Source organism: Hyperoodon ampullatus (assembly GCF_949752795.1).
Source record: "Hyperoodon ampullatus genome assembly, chromosome: 17".
Classification (NCBI taxonomy): domain Eukaryota; kingdom Metazoa; phylum Chordata; class Mammalia; order Artiodactyla; family Ziphiidae; genus Hyperoodon; species Hyperoodon ampullatus.
The window spans coordinates 62,868,287-62,884,536 of NC_136930.1; the positions used below are offsets into that span (position 1 = coordinate 62,868,287).

The following is a 16,250-nucleotide window of genomic DNA, read 5'->3' on the forward strand; positions in this document are numbered from 1 at the left end:
AACAAATAAGGGAGTTCACTGAAAATCAACCCCTCGATTCTTGTGTATTAGCCACTTCTGGCATGAATGTCACATGGTACCACACCTGGATGGGAGCAGAGATAACACATTAATATGCTCACAACAGTCAGCTTTTATGGAGTTCTCATCATATACCAAGGTCTTTTAATTCTCACAATTAAGCTACAAGTTAGTGGATTAAACCGATTTAACAGATGAGGAAATTGAGACCCAGGGACGTTAAGAAACTTGTCAGTGTTAAAAAAAAAAAAAAAAAAAGAGCTTAATGAGTACTGGAGTCAGGCTGTAGCCTTCATGCCAAAGCTGACACCTGTAACCATCACACGTACCTGCGCTGTACTTAGAGCGCTCTGCACCCATGGGGATGCTGGGTGGTTAGGAAACAAAGGCAAAGTTTTGCTTTCATGAAATTGATAGTTTCACATGGGACACACATGTGTACAAGCATAATTAATTTGAACACTTGTTGTCTCAGAGAGAGCTTTGACTTTTTCTGCTGGGCACTCTTTGAAGAGATTTCTGGGAATCATCTTAAATTTTTTTAAGGTGGCTGTACAGTGAATTTTTATCCCCATTTTACAGATGAGAAAACAGACAGAGAGGTGAAGCAAATGACCAAACTTTCCGTAGTTAATAAGTATTAGGGTCTTGATTCAGTCCAGGCTTGTAGTTACTATGTTCAAGTTTAAAAAAAGCATTCAAATGCTATGGAAATCCAAAAGGAGAAGCCTATGGAGTTGAAAGCCTATTACACTCAACACTTAGAACTGACTGATGAACTTCCCTGCCAACCTCAGTGATCTGGAAGGGCAGTGCAGTGCATGGTTTTGGAGGCGGTGTGTTGTAATCAAAATAGGAAGAGGATGGGCATCAGAGCTCCGGGTTTGAGACCACTCTCTTCCTCCAAGTTCAACGGCCATGAACTTGGCGGCCGTTGTAACTTGGCTGTTGTTAAGCCAAGAACACCTTGGCTCTTTTTTCTGTGTCTTGCTTGCTGTCACAGAAAGGAGCTCATAAATCTGGTTTATCTTATTTTATTTTATTTATTTTTAAAAATTTATTTATTTATTTGTTTTTTGGCTGTGTTGGGTCTTCGTTGCTGCGCGCGGGCTTTCTCTAGTTGCAGCGAGCAGGGGCTACTCTTCCTTGTGGTGCGCGGGCTTCTCATTGCTGTGGCTTCTCTTGTCACGGAGCACAGGCTCTAGGCACGCAGGCTTCAATAGTTGTGGCTCGTGGGCTCAGTAGTTGTGGTTCATGGGCTGTAGAGCGCAGTCTCAGTAGTTGTGGTGCACGGACTTAGTTGCTCCGCGGCATGTGGGATCTTCCCGGACCAGGGCTCAAACCCGTGTCCCCTGAATTGGCAGGTGGATTCTTAACCACTGTACCACCAGGGAAGTCCCTAAATTAATTTTTAAAAATGTATTCAGTTGCACTAGCCACACTTCAAATGCTCAATAGTCACATGGGTTAGTGGCTACCATGTTGGTCAGTGTAGATAATAAAATATTTCATCACTGAAGAAATAGCCCTTTTCTAGAAGAACTGAGTGATCTTTTTTTTTTTTTTTTTTTTTGGCCTTGCTACACAGCTTATGGGATTTTAGTTCTCTGACCAGGGATCGAACCCAGGCCCTCAGCAGTGAGAGCACAGAGTCCTAACTTCTGGGCCTCCAGAGAGTTCCCTGAGTGATCTTTAAAAAAAAAAAAATATATATATATATATATATATATATATATATATATATATATATATATTTATTCATTCATTCATTCATTTATTTGGTTGCACCAGGTCTTAGTTTCAGCAGGCGGGCTCCTTAGTTGTGACATGTAAACTCTTAGTTGTGGCATGCATGTGGGATCTAGTTCCCTGACCAGGGATCAAACCTGGGCCTCCTGCATTGGGAGTGTGGAGTCTTATCCACTGCGTCACCAGGGAAGTCCCCCTGAGTGATCTTAATAGCATGTTTTCCTTGAGATGAGGTGGTCTTATCACATAATTCTTAGAAGAATACGAGTTTGAGGCTTGAAGGCATTTAGCTTTTGATTCTGTCATTGATTCTGTCGTTGAAGACACATGCCAATGGGTGGGAGTGGTTAAGAAGCCTGACAGATGGGTCCGCTCTTCGTGGGACAGTTTCCTTTTGCACCTTTGATTATACTGGGTAACATGATGCTCAAGAACAGCCATGCGTATCAATGAGTGTTGATTCAGCCACACCCCCAATAGTCTCACCCACCAGATGACTCTGAAACTTAGAAACCTGTGCCCAGGAGCTGGATAAAGCCAGACACCAGGACTTTGCCAATTCCTCGCCCAGAGGAGCCACCAAGAAGAGGAAGAATGGAGAAACCATCCAAAGCCAAGTAACATATTTCCTTCTCCTAAAGTGAAGACTTCTGGGTGTGGCCAGAGCCAAAGGGCTGGGAGCTGGGGGTGAGGGTTTCTCTTCAAAAAACCCTTAAAGGTTAGCTAAGACTTAAGGCTTAGGAGGCAAAGGTCACGGGCCAGGTGGGACATTGGGGCCTGATAATGCACTTCAAGGACACATTTTTCCCATCTGATGAGAAAATATATAATTTTCACTGTAGAAAATCTGAAAATATAGAAGTCATGAGGGTTTTAAAAATCACTCACAGTATCACTGGAGATAACCATTGTTAACATTTTGAACATTAAAAAATTTCCTTTAATTTTTTCAACTGGACTACAAAGGGTTAATATTAAATGCTGTTATTTTCGGAAAGCAGGACCTTTCCTTATGTAATTTCACTATCCTGTAAAGCCACCTTAAGCCTGTGGTTTCTTTTCTCCCGCTGGCCTTCTCCTCCTGCCTCAAAATCTCTTCTCTCAGTTCGTGAATAAGAGGTGGTGTCTTTTTAGTCCTATGGTCTCATTTTTGGACTTTCCAGGGGAGCTTTGCTGGGGCTCAGTCTGCACCCCTGTGGCCACAAGGGCCTTGGGGGAGATAGTCGTGTGTTCAGAACACACGACTTGGCTCTTCATTTTGCTTGAGGCTGGTTAAAAGGGATCTAAGGACATTTGTATCTTTTCATCTACAAAGCAACTTGGTATAATTACACAGGCAGCCCTCAGCTCTGCTTGGGGACGGGATTGGGGTAACAGTACATGATTGGGCTCCTGAATCATTTTTGAAAACTCAATCATTTATTAAATATATCTGCTATGAGTACAGCACCTTACCAGGCACTGGGTCCACAAAAATGGATCACCCAGATTCTTCTCTCAAAGCACTTACAGACAAGTGATATTGATGAATAACAAAATAGATGACTATGATTTGGGTGTTGTGAGATTATGATAGGGGTAGACGCCCGGGTGGGAAGAGAAATTTCATCCATTTTGGAGGATCAAGGAAGGCTTCTTGGAAAAAGGGCATCTAAGCTGAGAAGTGGAAGGTGAATGGTAAACAACATTCTTGAATGTGGTAGTGGAGGTAAAGGTGAGAGAGAATATTCCAGGTAGAAGGCACAGCACAAGTAAAGGCTGGGAGGCAAGAAAGCATGATGTCTTTGGGAATGACAAGCTCAGTTAAGTATATATGATGTCCATTCTGTGTATTTTGCTGGTAAATGCTTGGACAATGATGTTTGCTTCCAGACTGGCTTGTGTTAATCTCTGATGGCACATTTTCCTTCCTTCCCAAGCGTAACTGCCACTGTTTCTAAAGAAGACTTGGGTCAAGGCCACCTTCCTCAGGCAGCCTTCCTAGATTTCCTCTGGTGGAAAGAAACTCTCTCCTCTGAAACCCCATAGTGCTCTTATCCTCTCTAAACTTTCCATTTATACAACAGCTACTTCCAATGTCTCTCTTGCTGCCTTCCTGGACTCTGAACAGATTGAGGTCAGGGACAGTCTGTCTTCCAGAATCTTACCTGGTGCCTAGAACAAAGCTGCACTTACACAGCACGTGTGTGTCCAGGGAGAACTGGGTTCATGGTGAGGACTGGTCTTCTGTGCTGCTGTCTTGTATTTTTTGAGATTTTAGCTCATCCTCTCCCACATTGTAATCATTCTTTCCCTCCCAGTGCCTGCCCTTATCCCCTGGCATGGTCAGGCTCAGGATAATTTTCAGGAGAGGTTAATGGCATTCGATTTCATTTATGCATGCAGATTGGATGTGTCAGGGTGAAGGTTTTAAGTGGCATTATAAATAGTGCCTGTGGTAAGGTCTGTGCTGTGAGTGGAGAGAGAGCAGAACTTCTCACGTGGGGACCAACACTTCAGTGTTGCGGAGGGTTTTGGGCAGGGCTTCTATCCAACTGTTATGTGCTTGTATGGCTGCATTCATTGGTAAAATAATGAAATTGTTCCACACCAGTGGCTGACTAGCTCCACACCAGTGGCTGAGTGGGCTCCTGTCTTGAGCCCACTGAATGTCCTTCTGACACCCAGGGCCACCTACATCCAGCAATCAATGGGTAATGCCTGACATGGCAGGAGGTCTTCAGGAACCAGTGTCATTGTGACAGGTCAATACCCATGCCACCGATATTTTGACTATCACCCCTGATTATCAAGTATATGTCTGTCAGTGATAGTGAAGAGTTTCCTCCCAAAGAAAACAGATCTGGTGGGTGCATTTTGATAAAAGAGGGCTGATTAAGAAACCATATACAAGAATGATTCCAACCCCTGAGTTAATCATTTACTAACTGTATCACCCTAGGCATGTTGCTTCACTTCTGCTTCTCTGTTTTCTTGTCTGTCAAAGAGGGAAAAGAATTCACTCCTTTAGTATCCATCCATCCATCCATCCATCCATCCACCCATTTGTCCAACCAACAAGCAACTGTGCCATCGCCAGCCTGGAAATGTTGCCTAGCAGTGGCTGGACAGACATTTAGGGAATTTAGTTTGGGGAATAGTCACAAATCTAGTTTTGAAGGTCAAATGAGACATTGAAGGCAAAAGCCTTTCAAAACTGTGCAGGATTTCACTGATGCTGGGGTCCTCGCCACATCAATAGCAGCATTACTACTGTGGTGTTTACTCAGGGAACGGACTAGGGCATTTTGGTGCAATATAACATCAGGAAGGCCCTCCAGCTCTTTATTTATTCAGGCCATTTGTATAATCCTGCTGGTGCCGGAAGGACTATGAGTCACTTTCCATTTAACTAGTATTTGGTAAGAGGCTTCTTGTTCCAGATACTATTTTTTTTTTCCAAAATGAAAAGAGCTTTACAAGTTTTGCTGATTGTAAACATAATACACAGCCTTTATTAAAATGTAAAACAACACAGAAAAATGTATAAAGATGAAAGTAAAATTAACCCAAATCCTACTCCCAGAGATTAATACTCATCTTTTTTTTTTTTTTTGTGGTACGCGGGCCTCTCACTGCCGTGGCCTCTCCCGCTGCGGAGCACAGGCTCCGGACGCGCAGGCCCAGCGGCCACGGCCCACGGGCCCAGCCGCTCCGCGGCATATGGGATCCTCCCGGACCGGGGCACGAACCCATATCCCCTGCATCGGCAAGCGGACTCTCAACCACCGCGCCACCAGGGAGGCCCAATACTCATCTTTTTTGATGAAAATTTCTTTAGGCATCTTTCTATGGTTATATACATTTTTAAAAACATAGACTACATTGTATTACACATGCTGTTCTGTAACCTACTTTTCCTCTGAATATTATCAACATACACTGAAAATTCTATTATCTGGTGGGTGATTGAAAAGAAGTGTTTAATAATTAAAAGCACTGAGATTTTTATGGTTTCTTTCATTACATCATGCCAGGATTCTGTGAGAGTTGAATTCCTTTCTTGCATTTTCTCCTTGAACTAATCAAGTATGTGCTTAGGTCTTGTATGGTGGTTCTTTTTCAATTCAATAAATACATATTGCACTGCCATTGTCAATGACTACATGGTATTCCACAGTATATACAAAATACATTTATTTAATTAGTCCCTAGCTGAGTTATTTGAGTTATTTCCCATTTTTGGCTAATGTAATCATTCCATAATAAACATCCTTGGGTATTCAACTTTGCCCATTTGTAAAGTTGTACGATCACCTCATCAGGATAAATTTCTAGAAGTGAAAATCTGGCTGAGGTCAAAGGTTTTTAAAATTTAATTCGTATTGGTATCAGTGGCTATTATGGGACAAGAGAAGTTGTGGAAGCTTGAGGCTTAGCTGGGGTGATGGGACTTAAAACTCATGGCACAATCATAGAACAGTGCAGAAAGTGTTTAGTAGATAGCTGAAGAGTGAATGCTTTTAGGTGAAATGGTCACTGAGTGTTGGAAGCAGTTTCAGAGAAAGTGGGAGAAGTGACCTCGCTTCAGAGTCTTTAAAAATAGCTGGACCTTCATCTCTGAGGCTACCTCTTAGAGAGCCCTGCTTAAAGGCAGAGGGAGGAATAGATTCTTTTTGGTTCAACAAATACTTTGTGAGCACCCCTTCAGTGCCAGGCATGGGACAAGGCCAGGGCATCTGGGGGTTGTCAATCTGTGGGGGACGCATGGTGGCCAACAAGAGTTGCAACTCAGAGTGGATGTGCTCTGGCCAGTCCTTGCACCCTTCTGTGACTCTGCTGCTTCCTGTAAATTGGTGGCCACACTGTCTAGCCCCTGGGGGTTGTAGTCCACACCAAAACTGGGGATTCTGAGAGTAATGCTGTGCTGTCATGGAGAACGAAGACTAGACTGATTCTGTGGCTCCCAGAGTTGGGAGGAGAGGTGGTGGCATGGCGCCTCATTCACAGCGAGTCTGGGCCATCTCGTAGCAGGGCTGCTGTTGGGTAGAGGATATTCAAGCTCTGTACAGGAAGATACACTGATTGACCTTTGGGGTTTCTTCATACTCTGGGACTTCGTGATTTCATAGTAAAGTTTTGGGCAAGGTAATATTCACTCATTTACTCATTCAACAAACTCAAATGCCAGGTACTCTTCTAGGTATTGGAGACAAAAGATCAGGCTAGGTGTCTGCCACTAAGGGACTGTACTCTTAAAAATTAAAAAAATTTAAAAATTGTGACAGAAAAAGCATAGTATAAGATTTACCATCGTAACCGTTCTTAAGAGTGTTCACTGGTGTTAAGTATATGCACATTGTTGTGCAACAGACCTCCAGAACTCTTTCGTCTTTTGAAACAAACTCTGTACCATTAAACACCAGCTCCCCATTTCCCCCTCCCCCCACCATGATAACCACCATTCTGAGTTTGACTACTTTTTTTTTTTTTTTTTTTTTTCCAGTACGCGGGCCTCTCACTGTTGTGGCCTCTTCCGTTGCGGAGCACAGGCTCCGGATGTGCAGGCTCAGCGGCCATGGCTCACGGGCCCAGCCGCTCCGCGGCATGTGGGATCTTCCCGGACCGGGGCACGAACCCATGTTCCCTGCATCGGCAGGCGGACTCTCAACCACTGCGCCACCAGGGAAGCCCAGGTGCCATTCTTATTAGTCTTGGTTTTAGCAATTTGAGAAGGGCCTCCAAAGACCGAGACGGGAGGTCCTGTCTCAATCTGCCTTTGTGAGGAGGCGTGGATTGGGCTTCCTCCTGGAGGCTGGTGTGGGAAACGTTTCTCAGCTTGTGGCTGAGCAAGGCCAACACCTGGCCCCCAGCCCGCTGTGGTTCTGTTGTTCTCGCCCTGCTGGTCACTCCCACTGAGGCTCCGGAGACCTTGCTGGCATTTTTTACATCTTTTCTTAAGTCCTATGAGGAAAGTGATTTGTTAATGGGCATTTCTGAATCTGGGGGTTCATGAACCTCCTGGCAGTCTGCCCTCCTGTATAACCAGTCTTGTGTACCAAAAGCCTCACCAAAACTTTGCAGGGTCACTGGGTGAGTTTTATCCCAGCCTGGCCTCCTTCCTAAGAAAGAGGCTTGTAGGAAATCATTCCCAAGAATCAGCTCCCTTTTCATCCACTTCCTCTTCATGTGATCGAGGAGGGGTGTTTGCTGAAGGTCTGACTTGCAGTTGGCGTGTCTGGACTTCTCTTGGTTCCATTAGCATTCCCTTGCTGTGTACACACCTGGATGAGAAAGTAAATCTTCTTGGGTTACAAGGACAAAAGGCAGTTTGTAGAGCAGGATTCCAGTTAAGAACCCCTTACAAATCCTTTTGCCAACTGTCAAACCCACTGTGAGAGGCCACCATAGAAAAGGCCTGTCTGGGGAGCTGCAGAGACTTTTTTTCAAGGATGAAATTGAACAGAACCTGGGAAGCTTCTTTCCATCCGCAAATTTCAAATGGCCTCCTCAACAATTCATTGTGTGCTATCAAATATTACTGTCTCTGTCTCCCCTTGGAGATTCTTATAATCCCAGCAGACCAGGGACTTAACACACTAAGTATGGGCAGTTGTGAAGAGGAGGGTAGTGAACTGTTTCCCAGTTACAGACACAAGGCACATACGGCTGGGGAATAAGCAATGATTTTAGGGGATACAGGGACAGGTTTTAGCCTCCACTGATGATTCTTAGTGATAATTAGCAATTACTCTAGGGATGGTAAAATGGTGGTCTAAAATCTTATTTTCCTTTATTACCTCTGAGTATAAAAAGAGGTTTCCCCTCTCTCTTCCTCTCCCAACACTTCCCCCTTTTCAGTATCAATATGGGTTTTTGGATTATTATTTAATGTGTTATAATCCCTTCCTTTTGTTATTGATTTTGATACTCAAATTGTTCCATATTTTGCCAGAGGGAGCCCCTTCAGGTTGGCTCCTGTGTCCTTTCGACATGTCCCCACAGGTATTTGAGCATTTCCTTACTCTCTGGAATAAGACTTTCCAGGTTATATCTAACCTCTTATGATTAAAGTGTTAGAAAAAGCAGGAAGGTGAAAATCTTTTCCCAACTTCAGCGCTGGCAAACACATCCCAGAACTTTGGCAAAAAAAACAGCACGTTCTGGACTGGACTTAACTGATCACTGAAGCTCTAGAAATGGGTCATGGGAAAGTCACTGTTGTCTGGGAGAGGCTGTGGGGTGCAGACATAGATAATCTATCAGAGCTTCAAAACCTTCTGTATAACATTAATTGGATGCCTACACTGGATGGGATGCTGAGGGCAACAAAAGTGAAATAGATCTTGTCTCTGTCCTTTAACAGCTTTCAGGACACTTGGGAAGAAATCAAGGGTGGTGGTAACCGTTCTCAAATGCACTTTCAATCTATCAGAAGTTTACAGTTACATGAAATCAAAGTCATCCCCTTTTCATTGTACAACAATAGTAGAAAGAGGATTGCCTGTTTCTCCTGGATCTTTTACAACATGATAGTACTTTACAGAAAGAGACTTTCCCTGTAGATGGTTTTGGTGATGATTCCCCTGTGCTGTGCTGTATAAGTGTGATTTGGGTTTTTTGTTGTTGTTGTTGCACAGAACAAAATAACATGTAAGTTACCTCCAATAACGCAACTTGTCCTATGGATACGTTGAATATGGGATAGTGAAGCAGTGAAGTGTGGAAGTTAAGAGCAAAAGTGTCAGAGACAAGAATTGGCTCTGCTACCTGCAGGATGGTTGATCCTGGGCAAATCAACTTAAGCTCTCTGGGTATCTGTTTCCTTATCTGTAAACTAGGGAACAATAGTAGATACTTTACAGAGTCGTTTTGAGGATGAAATGAGCTAAGAATATAAAAGTGTTTGCCACAGTTCCTGGCATATCATTAATGCTCACATTATAATTGCCATTATTATTATTATTACCATTATCATTATTATTACATGTGGAATTGATTCCAGCAGGCAGCCTTGTGGACTAGCAGAAACGTAGGCAAAACCCCCCCTCTTAGGGACGGAAGCATTGCTCAGGAACTGGTATGCTGTTCAGAGTTCATGTCAGCCCCTAGACATCAGGCTTCCTTTGGCTCTTTATTGCTCCATCATTATGCAGACTCAGCTACTCTGTCTGCTTTGACTGATCGGCGCTACCGTGAACTACTTCCTCTCTTCTCCTTCTCCACCAGGGGACTTCTGCTGACTCATCGCTTTTGGAATCCTGCTGCTATTTCTCATTTCCTTGGTGGGTGATCAAAAGCAATTAGCTGGTTTCCCCTTTCCTTCTTGCCAAGAACATCTTTCCATTACTGTACATCTCAGGGAGGGAGAAGAAGGAACACCAGTGGAATTCAAGAAAACTGAATCCCATGTAGACTCATTTTAGGTCTCTTGTCCCTTAAGTGACCCTAGTTTGCCCTTTCAGATGACTCTCACCTAACTGTTTACACAGGGAACGCCTCCTTGGTACATAGAAATGCCTTTTCCCACTAAGCTTCAGATGTGCTTAGCTTCTGCATCTCTGGGAAGTTTACAGAAAAGCTGTAGCCCAATTTGTATCAGTGGATTTATTCTCTTTTCATTCAATTGTTGAATCTTGAAGGAGAGTTAGGTACAACCACTGACTTTCAACATTGAGTAGAAACATTTTAATATCAATTAAAACAACAGAGTAATGCCCATAATAATAGGTCCAGTATTAGACCTATAGACGATTTAGAATCCACTGTTTACGTTTCCTATCTTATTCAGTTCACCTGTCTCTTTTTTTTTTTTTTTTTTTTTTGCGGTACGCAGGCCTCTCACTGCTGTGGCCTCTCCCGTTGCAGAGCACAGGCTCCGGACATGCAGGCTCAGTGGCCATGGCTCACGGGCCCAGCCACCCCACGGCATGTGGGATCTTCCCAGACCGGGGCACAAACCCACGTCCCCTGCATCGGCAGGCGGACTCTCAACCACTGCGCCACCAGGGAAGCCCCTCACCTGTCTCTTAAAGATGACACCTATTTTAAATAATCAAAATCAAACCATTTGCTAAAAATAGGAGCAAAGCTTTAATGTAAAGGATAATTAATTTCCTATTCTTCCAGGGAAGATGACATTGAGGGTTGCCTGGGTCCCTTGCTTTTTCAGTCTGCTTTTGGCAGTATTATTGCACATCCATTTGGGTATAGCAAGAGAAGGGAATATCAAACCATCCTTCTGAGGTTTTTTAGCAAGGCTGAGGAAAGGATAGGTGTCCACTTGTTGGAGGGTGTCTACTTGTTAGCAGGATTTCTCAGATTGTGATCTGCGTTCCAGTCTGCCCGTCTCCAATTCAGGGGAACTGAATTAAAAAGTTTTGCTGTCAAATCAGGTTGGGAGCCACTCGATTCTGTGGTACTTTCATGCTTTTGAGGAGTCTTATTTCATGTAAGCATACTGTTGAATCTAAGAAGCCCTGTAAAAGGGGGTAACTCCAGCATTTTCCAAATATATTTCAAAATGGAATCTCTTTATTTGTGGAAGGTCCACTTGTGAATGATAAAGTCTGAATTTAGAGTTCTGTTGGGGTGGTACCTCCAAAGAGCAGATTCCAAGATGGGATTGACGTGCTCAAGATTTATTTGGGGAAACACGTGGGAAGGACAAAGAGGAAGGAGTAGGAGAAAGCAGAGAGTCTTCAGACCACGATGCGAATCTGACCCGTGATGGAGAGCAGGAAGGAAGGGAAACTGGGTAGGAAGATTCTTCTAAAACAGTTTCCTCCAGGTCAAGAGGGAGCCTTGTGGCCTAAGTTATCCGTGAGAGGTGTCCCATGTCTTGCAGGATTAGTTCACTTGCTGTGGTTAGTCATTTGTTGGGAGCAGCCCATGGGCAGCATGGTCTCGTGTGACACAGTAGTGAATCGAGAGTTATAGGAGCTGGAGCGGTCAGTCAACTATGCTTCGTGCAGCCAGAGATCCGAGTGGCACTTTTCTTTTTTTTTTGCGGTACGCGGGCCTCTCACTGCCGTGGCCTCTCCTGTTGCGGAGCACAGGCTCCAGATGCGCAGGCTCAGTGGCCATGGCTCACGGGCCCAGCCGCTCCGCTGCACGTGGGATCCTCCCGGACTGGGGCACGAACCCGTGTCCCCTGCATCGGCAAGCGGACTCCCAACCACTGCGCCACTAGGGAAGCCCTGAGTGGCACTTTTTCATGACTGCCACAATTTCTAGCTTTGGCCCTTTTCTAGCCATGCAGACTTGAGTAAGTCATTCCAGGTTCTGGAACCTAAATGGTTAATCTACCAAGTAGCAGGGAAACCTTTCTATGTCACATAGCTGCCGTGACACATAGGGGTACATGAAAGTTCTTTGTAATCTACAAAGCATTCTAGAAATAGGAACGAATATTATGATGGAGTGACTGAAGCCTTTTAAAGTGTATTAGCAGCTAGAAAGCCATCGTGCCCCTTGACCACATCACACTGTCTTTTCTCTCATTGCTCTGAACTTCCCACAGGCCCACTGCAGTGCTGGGCATCTAATAGGTAATGACTAAGTGTTTGTTGAATCATGATAACAACTGTCGTGAGTTTTCCAAAGAAACACTCCATGACTAAGACGGTATGTGGGATAAAGATTGTAGACGCTGAAATTTATTCCCTCTGGCAGAGGCCACATGGCAGGAGGCAAAGCAGGGGGGAGGGTGGAGGATGATTTCTGCTGATGTGATCTGCACTTGTATCTGGAATGGACATAGCAGTTTCGTGCAAAGGGTTATTACTCTTCCCAGAGTGCAGAAGGTTGGAGGAGAGTTTCATAACCTTCTTGCTTTGCAATATAGTCTCTCTTTTGAGAATTTCTAAAATAATTCTGAAGCTAACTGAATTGTTAAGACAATTCCCAATCTGCATTCTAGATAATTGTACAGCAACACTCCTCTGAAGTTCATTTTCCAGAGCTGTATATCAGTTACCCTATTGGCCCCTTTGAGTTTTACCAACTCATCCTTTCCCCCTTTTGGAGAAGTATCAGTTGGGGCTAAAATGGTTCAGGGGCAAGCACAGGAAAGAGGGTAAGCGGAGTAGCAGGGATGATGTGTGACTGGGTAATTTCTTAAAGAGTTGACTGTCGCTCATCTACTTGGTTCTACTTTCCTGAGAGGTGGCGGTTTTGTCTATTCCTTCTTTGTCCATTTCTTTGCACCAGCTCAGCATTTTGTTCAATTAATGTTTGTGCAGGATGCACAATTACTGCTGGGTGCAGGGAAGACAGTGGTGAATCAACTAGAGAGAGTTCCTACTCTAATGGAACTTTTGGTCTAATGGACGCTCGTGAAAAAAATCATGTAAAAATAAAATGACAAACTATGATAAGTGATGAAAAGAAAAAGCACAGGGAATGTGAGGACCTGCTGAGCCTGTGGGAGGGGGCGGGGGTGGGGGAGCTTCAAGGAAGGCCTTGTGATGTTTTTTATTTTATTTTATTTTATACAGCAGGTTCTTATTAGTCATCAATTTTATACACAACAGTGTCCTTGTGATGTTAAGTGACATCTTTCTAAGGGATGGGATGGAGTTAATGGGGCAAAGAGGTGTGGGAGGGCATATGGATTCTAGGCACAGAGGAGAGCATGTGCAAAGGCCCTGAGGGAAGGGCACATGCCAGTCACATTGCTGAAGGAAGGTGGTGTGGTCGGAGCAGAGAAATAAGGCTGCGGGGTTGTGCATTTGGCTTTTCCCTATGATGAGCAATCAGCAGACATTTATGATTGAATGTGTACTGTGCATCCAGATGACTTCTGTTGTTATGATGTGTACTTGTATCTGAGCCAGACATAGCAGCCACATGGTAAGGCTGTCATTCTGCAAACAGGAGAAATAAACTTAAATCCTAGGAGGAGGGATTTGAGCTTTAGCTAGAGAACACCTGGGGCCTCCTGGGGCTGTTGAGCTCAGAAAAGAGTTGCCACAGGATCTTCTTTTGTGAAGATCAGATCAGACAAGGGGAGGAGGTTTGGTTCCCTTGAACGGCTCAGGAATCAGGAGACAAGGTTCCAGCTCTGACGGTTCCATGATTGGCTATGTGACCTCAGACCACATCACCTTTTTAGTCATCATTTTCCCCTTTTGTAACGTGTAAGGTTGGGGCCCAGTAATCTCTGACATCTTTGCTTCTGATTGGGGTCAAATCTACGATGACCAAAAACGGGAGGTGGGATGCTTCAGGAAGCCTGTGCCCCATCTGTGAACCCCTGAGCCAAGGCCCATTTCTCTGGAGACAATGAGGACTCAGTTGCGGATGCTGAACGAGGCTGCCTTGTGAGCTACTCTGTAACCTGCTCAGTCCTCACTTGCAAAGCCTTATCTCCACCCCACTGCCTTCCTGCCTTGCTGTCCTGCCCCTTGGAGGCTCTTACACCACTGCCTGGCCCACAGGCGTCCACTTCCCATTCTTCCCCATGAAGGGCTCAGTGGAGTGCACCCACTTTCTTTCCTTTCCTGTGGTGCCATTAAGAAGTGCAAGAGGAGGACTTCCCTGGTGGCGCAGCGGTTAAGAATCCACCTGCCAATGCAGGGGACACGGGTTCGATCCCTGGTCCGGGAAGATCCCACATGCCGCGGAGCAACTAAGCCCGCAAGTCACAACTACTGAGCCCGCGTGCCACAACTACTGAAGCCCACGCACCTAGAGCCTGTGCTCCGCAGCAAGAAAAGCCACTGCAATGAGAAGCCCGCGCACCTCAATGAAGAGTAGCCCCTGCTCGCCGCAACTAGAGAAAGCCCGCACGCAGCAACGAAGACCCAACACAGCCAAAATTAATTAATTTTAAAAAAAAGTGCAAGAGGAAGTAACAAAGGGCAGTGGATCAGTTCCTTGGTGCTGCCATACAAATGACCACAAACTGGGAGGCTTAGAACAACAGAAATGTATCCTCTCCCAGTTCTGGAGGCCAGAAGTCTGAAACCAAGGTGCTGAGAGGACTATGCTCCCTCTGAAGGCTCTGGGAGACAATCCTTCCTTGCCTCTTCCAGCTTCTGGTGGCTCCAGGCATTTCTTGGCTTGTGGTCACATCATTCTGACCTCTGCCTCTGTCTTCACATGGCCTTCTCTGTGTGTCTTCTTTTCTGTTTCTTGTAAGAACACTTGTCTTTGGGTTTAACACCCCCTCATGTAATCCAGAATGATCTCATCTGAGATCTTTAACTTAATTACATTTGCAAAGACTCTTTTTTGCAAATAAGGGCACATTCACAGTTTTCAGAATGTGTATATTTTGGGCAGCCACCATTCAACCCACTCCAGGCAATGACTTCTGAAGCATCTGATCCACCAAAAAGCCTTCTTTTTATTTGTCTCCTTTCTAAACTTGACGTCTTTGAAATAACCTCAGACTACAAGTCCCAATGAAATGCCACAGAGAGCAGGCTGGAGGGCCTGAGAGCACAGGCTCTGAGGGCAGGTGGCCTTGGTTCAAATCCCAGCACTTACCAGCCCCTCTGTGGCTCAGTTTCACCATCTGTACATTGGGCACAATGATAGTGCCTACCTCTGAGGGCTGTTGTGGGACTTAAATAGGGTAATACTTGTAAAAGTATGTAGAACTGGCCCCAAGTAAAGTGAAAACATATTCATTATTGCAAATGAGCAGGGGATGGTGAAAATAATTAAAAATCCACCTTTGATGGCTGGATGGTGGCTAGAAAGTATCCAGGGCTTTGGCACTGTCTGGAGCTGGGGTTTCTTTGCGCCTTGACCTACCTGTGGCTACCTGAGTTGGAATAAAACACCCTGGAGGCCCCTCCTCTCAGGATCTGCTCTGAGCTGCTGTGTTTGCAGATCAGTCTTGGGCTCTGGATTTCAAACAGAGATAGGGAGCTGCCGGGCAGACACAGCAGAAAGGGCATTTCCTGGGAGACACCTGGCCCTCTGGAGGAGACAGCCTTGTGCCTGAGACCCTCTCCATTCTAGAGGGGAGACTTTCTCCTCCCAAAGACCAGTGCTGGATGCTGCACCTCCTACCCTGCTGACCTGCCTTGAGGCCAAGAAGTTAGTTGTCGTGAGTATTTCTGGACAAGGTCAGGAGCCTTCACTGGTCAAGGTGAGACTGGTTGCTCTTTGTCTTATTACTGAGCTGGACTCTGTTGCTGTCTAGGCTGCTGGGAGCCCTTGGGGATGCTGCTCTTCTGTTTGTTCTTAGAGACCTGGGTCATGATGAGTGAGGTTGCAGAGTGCAAAGAGGCTGGGCTTCAGCAACGGACGCTGTGTGGCTGTAGTCAAGTTTCCAAACCTTTCTGAACTGTGGTGTTTACCATCTGGGAAGTGAGGATTGCCCAGTACCTGACTCTGGTTAGGTGCTTGAAAAATTGTGGCTCTGATTGGTATTTGGGAGGTGGTATGGAGTGGAGGTTGGATAGAGTTTTGTTGCAGCTTAGAGCTGTGGGATCTTAGGCAGGTTACTTAACCTCCTAGGCTTTAATTTTCCCATTTGTAAAAGA

At 45.1% G+C, this 16,250-nt stretch overlaps 1 protein-coding gene across 1 annotated transcript in view; it reads left to right on the forward strand.

The window, feature by feature from the left end:
• Window positions 1–2,364: 2,364 nt before the first annotated feature.
• The window catches only part of FER1L6 (fer-1 like family member 6), a gene marked incomplete at both ends in the record, with an annotated part of 157,764 nt that continues 143,878 nt past the window's right edge, over window positions 2,365–16,250 (forward strand). Inside the window, one exon of the mRNA XM_079722359.1 lies at window positions 2,365–2,387. Within this exon, the coding sequence (XP_079578485.1) occupies window positions 2,365–2,387 (23 nt within the window). The remainder of the gene's footprint in view (window positions 2,388–16,250) is intronic.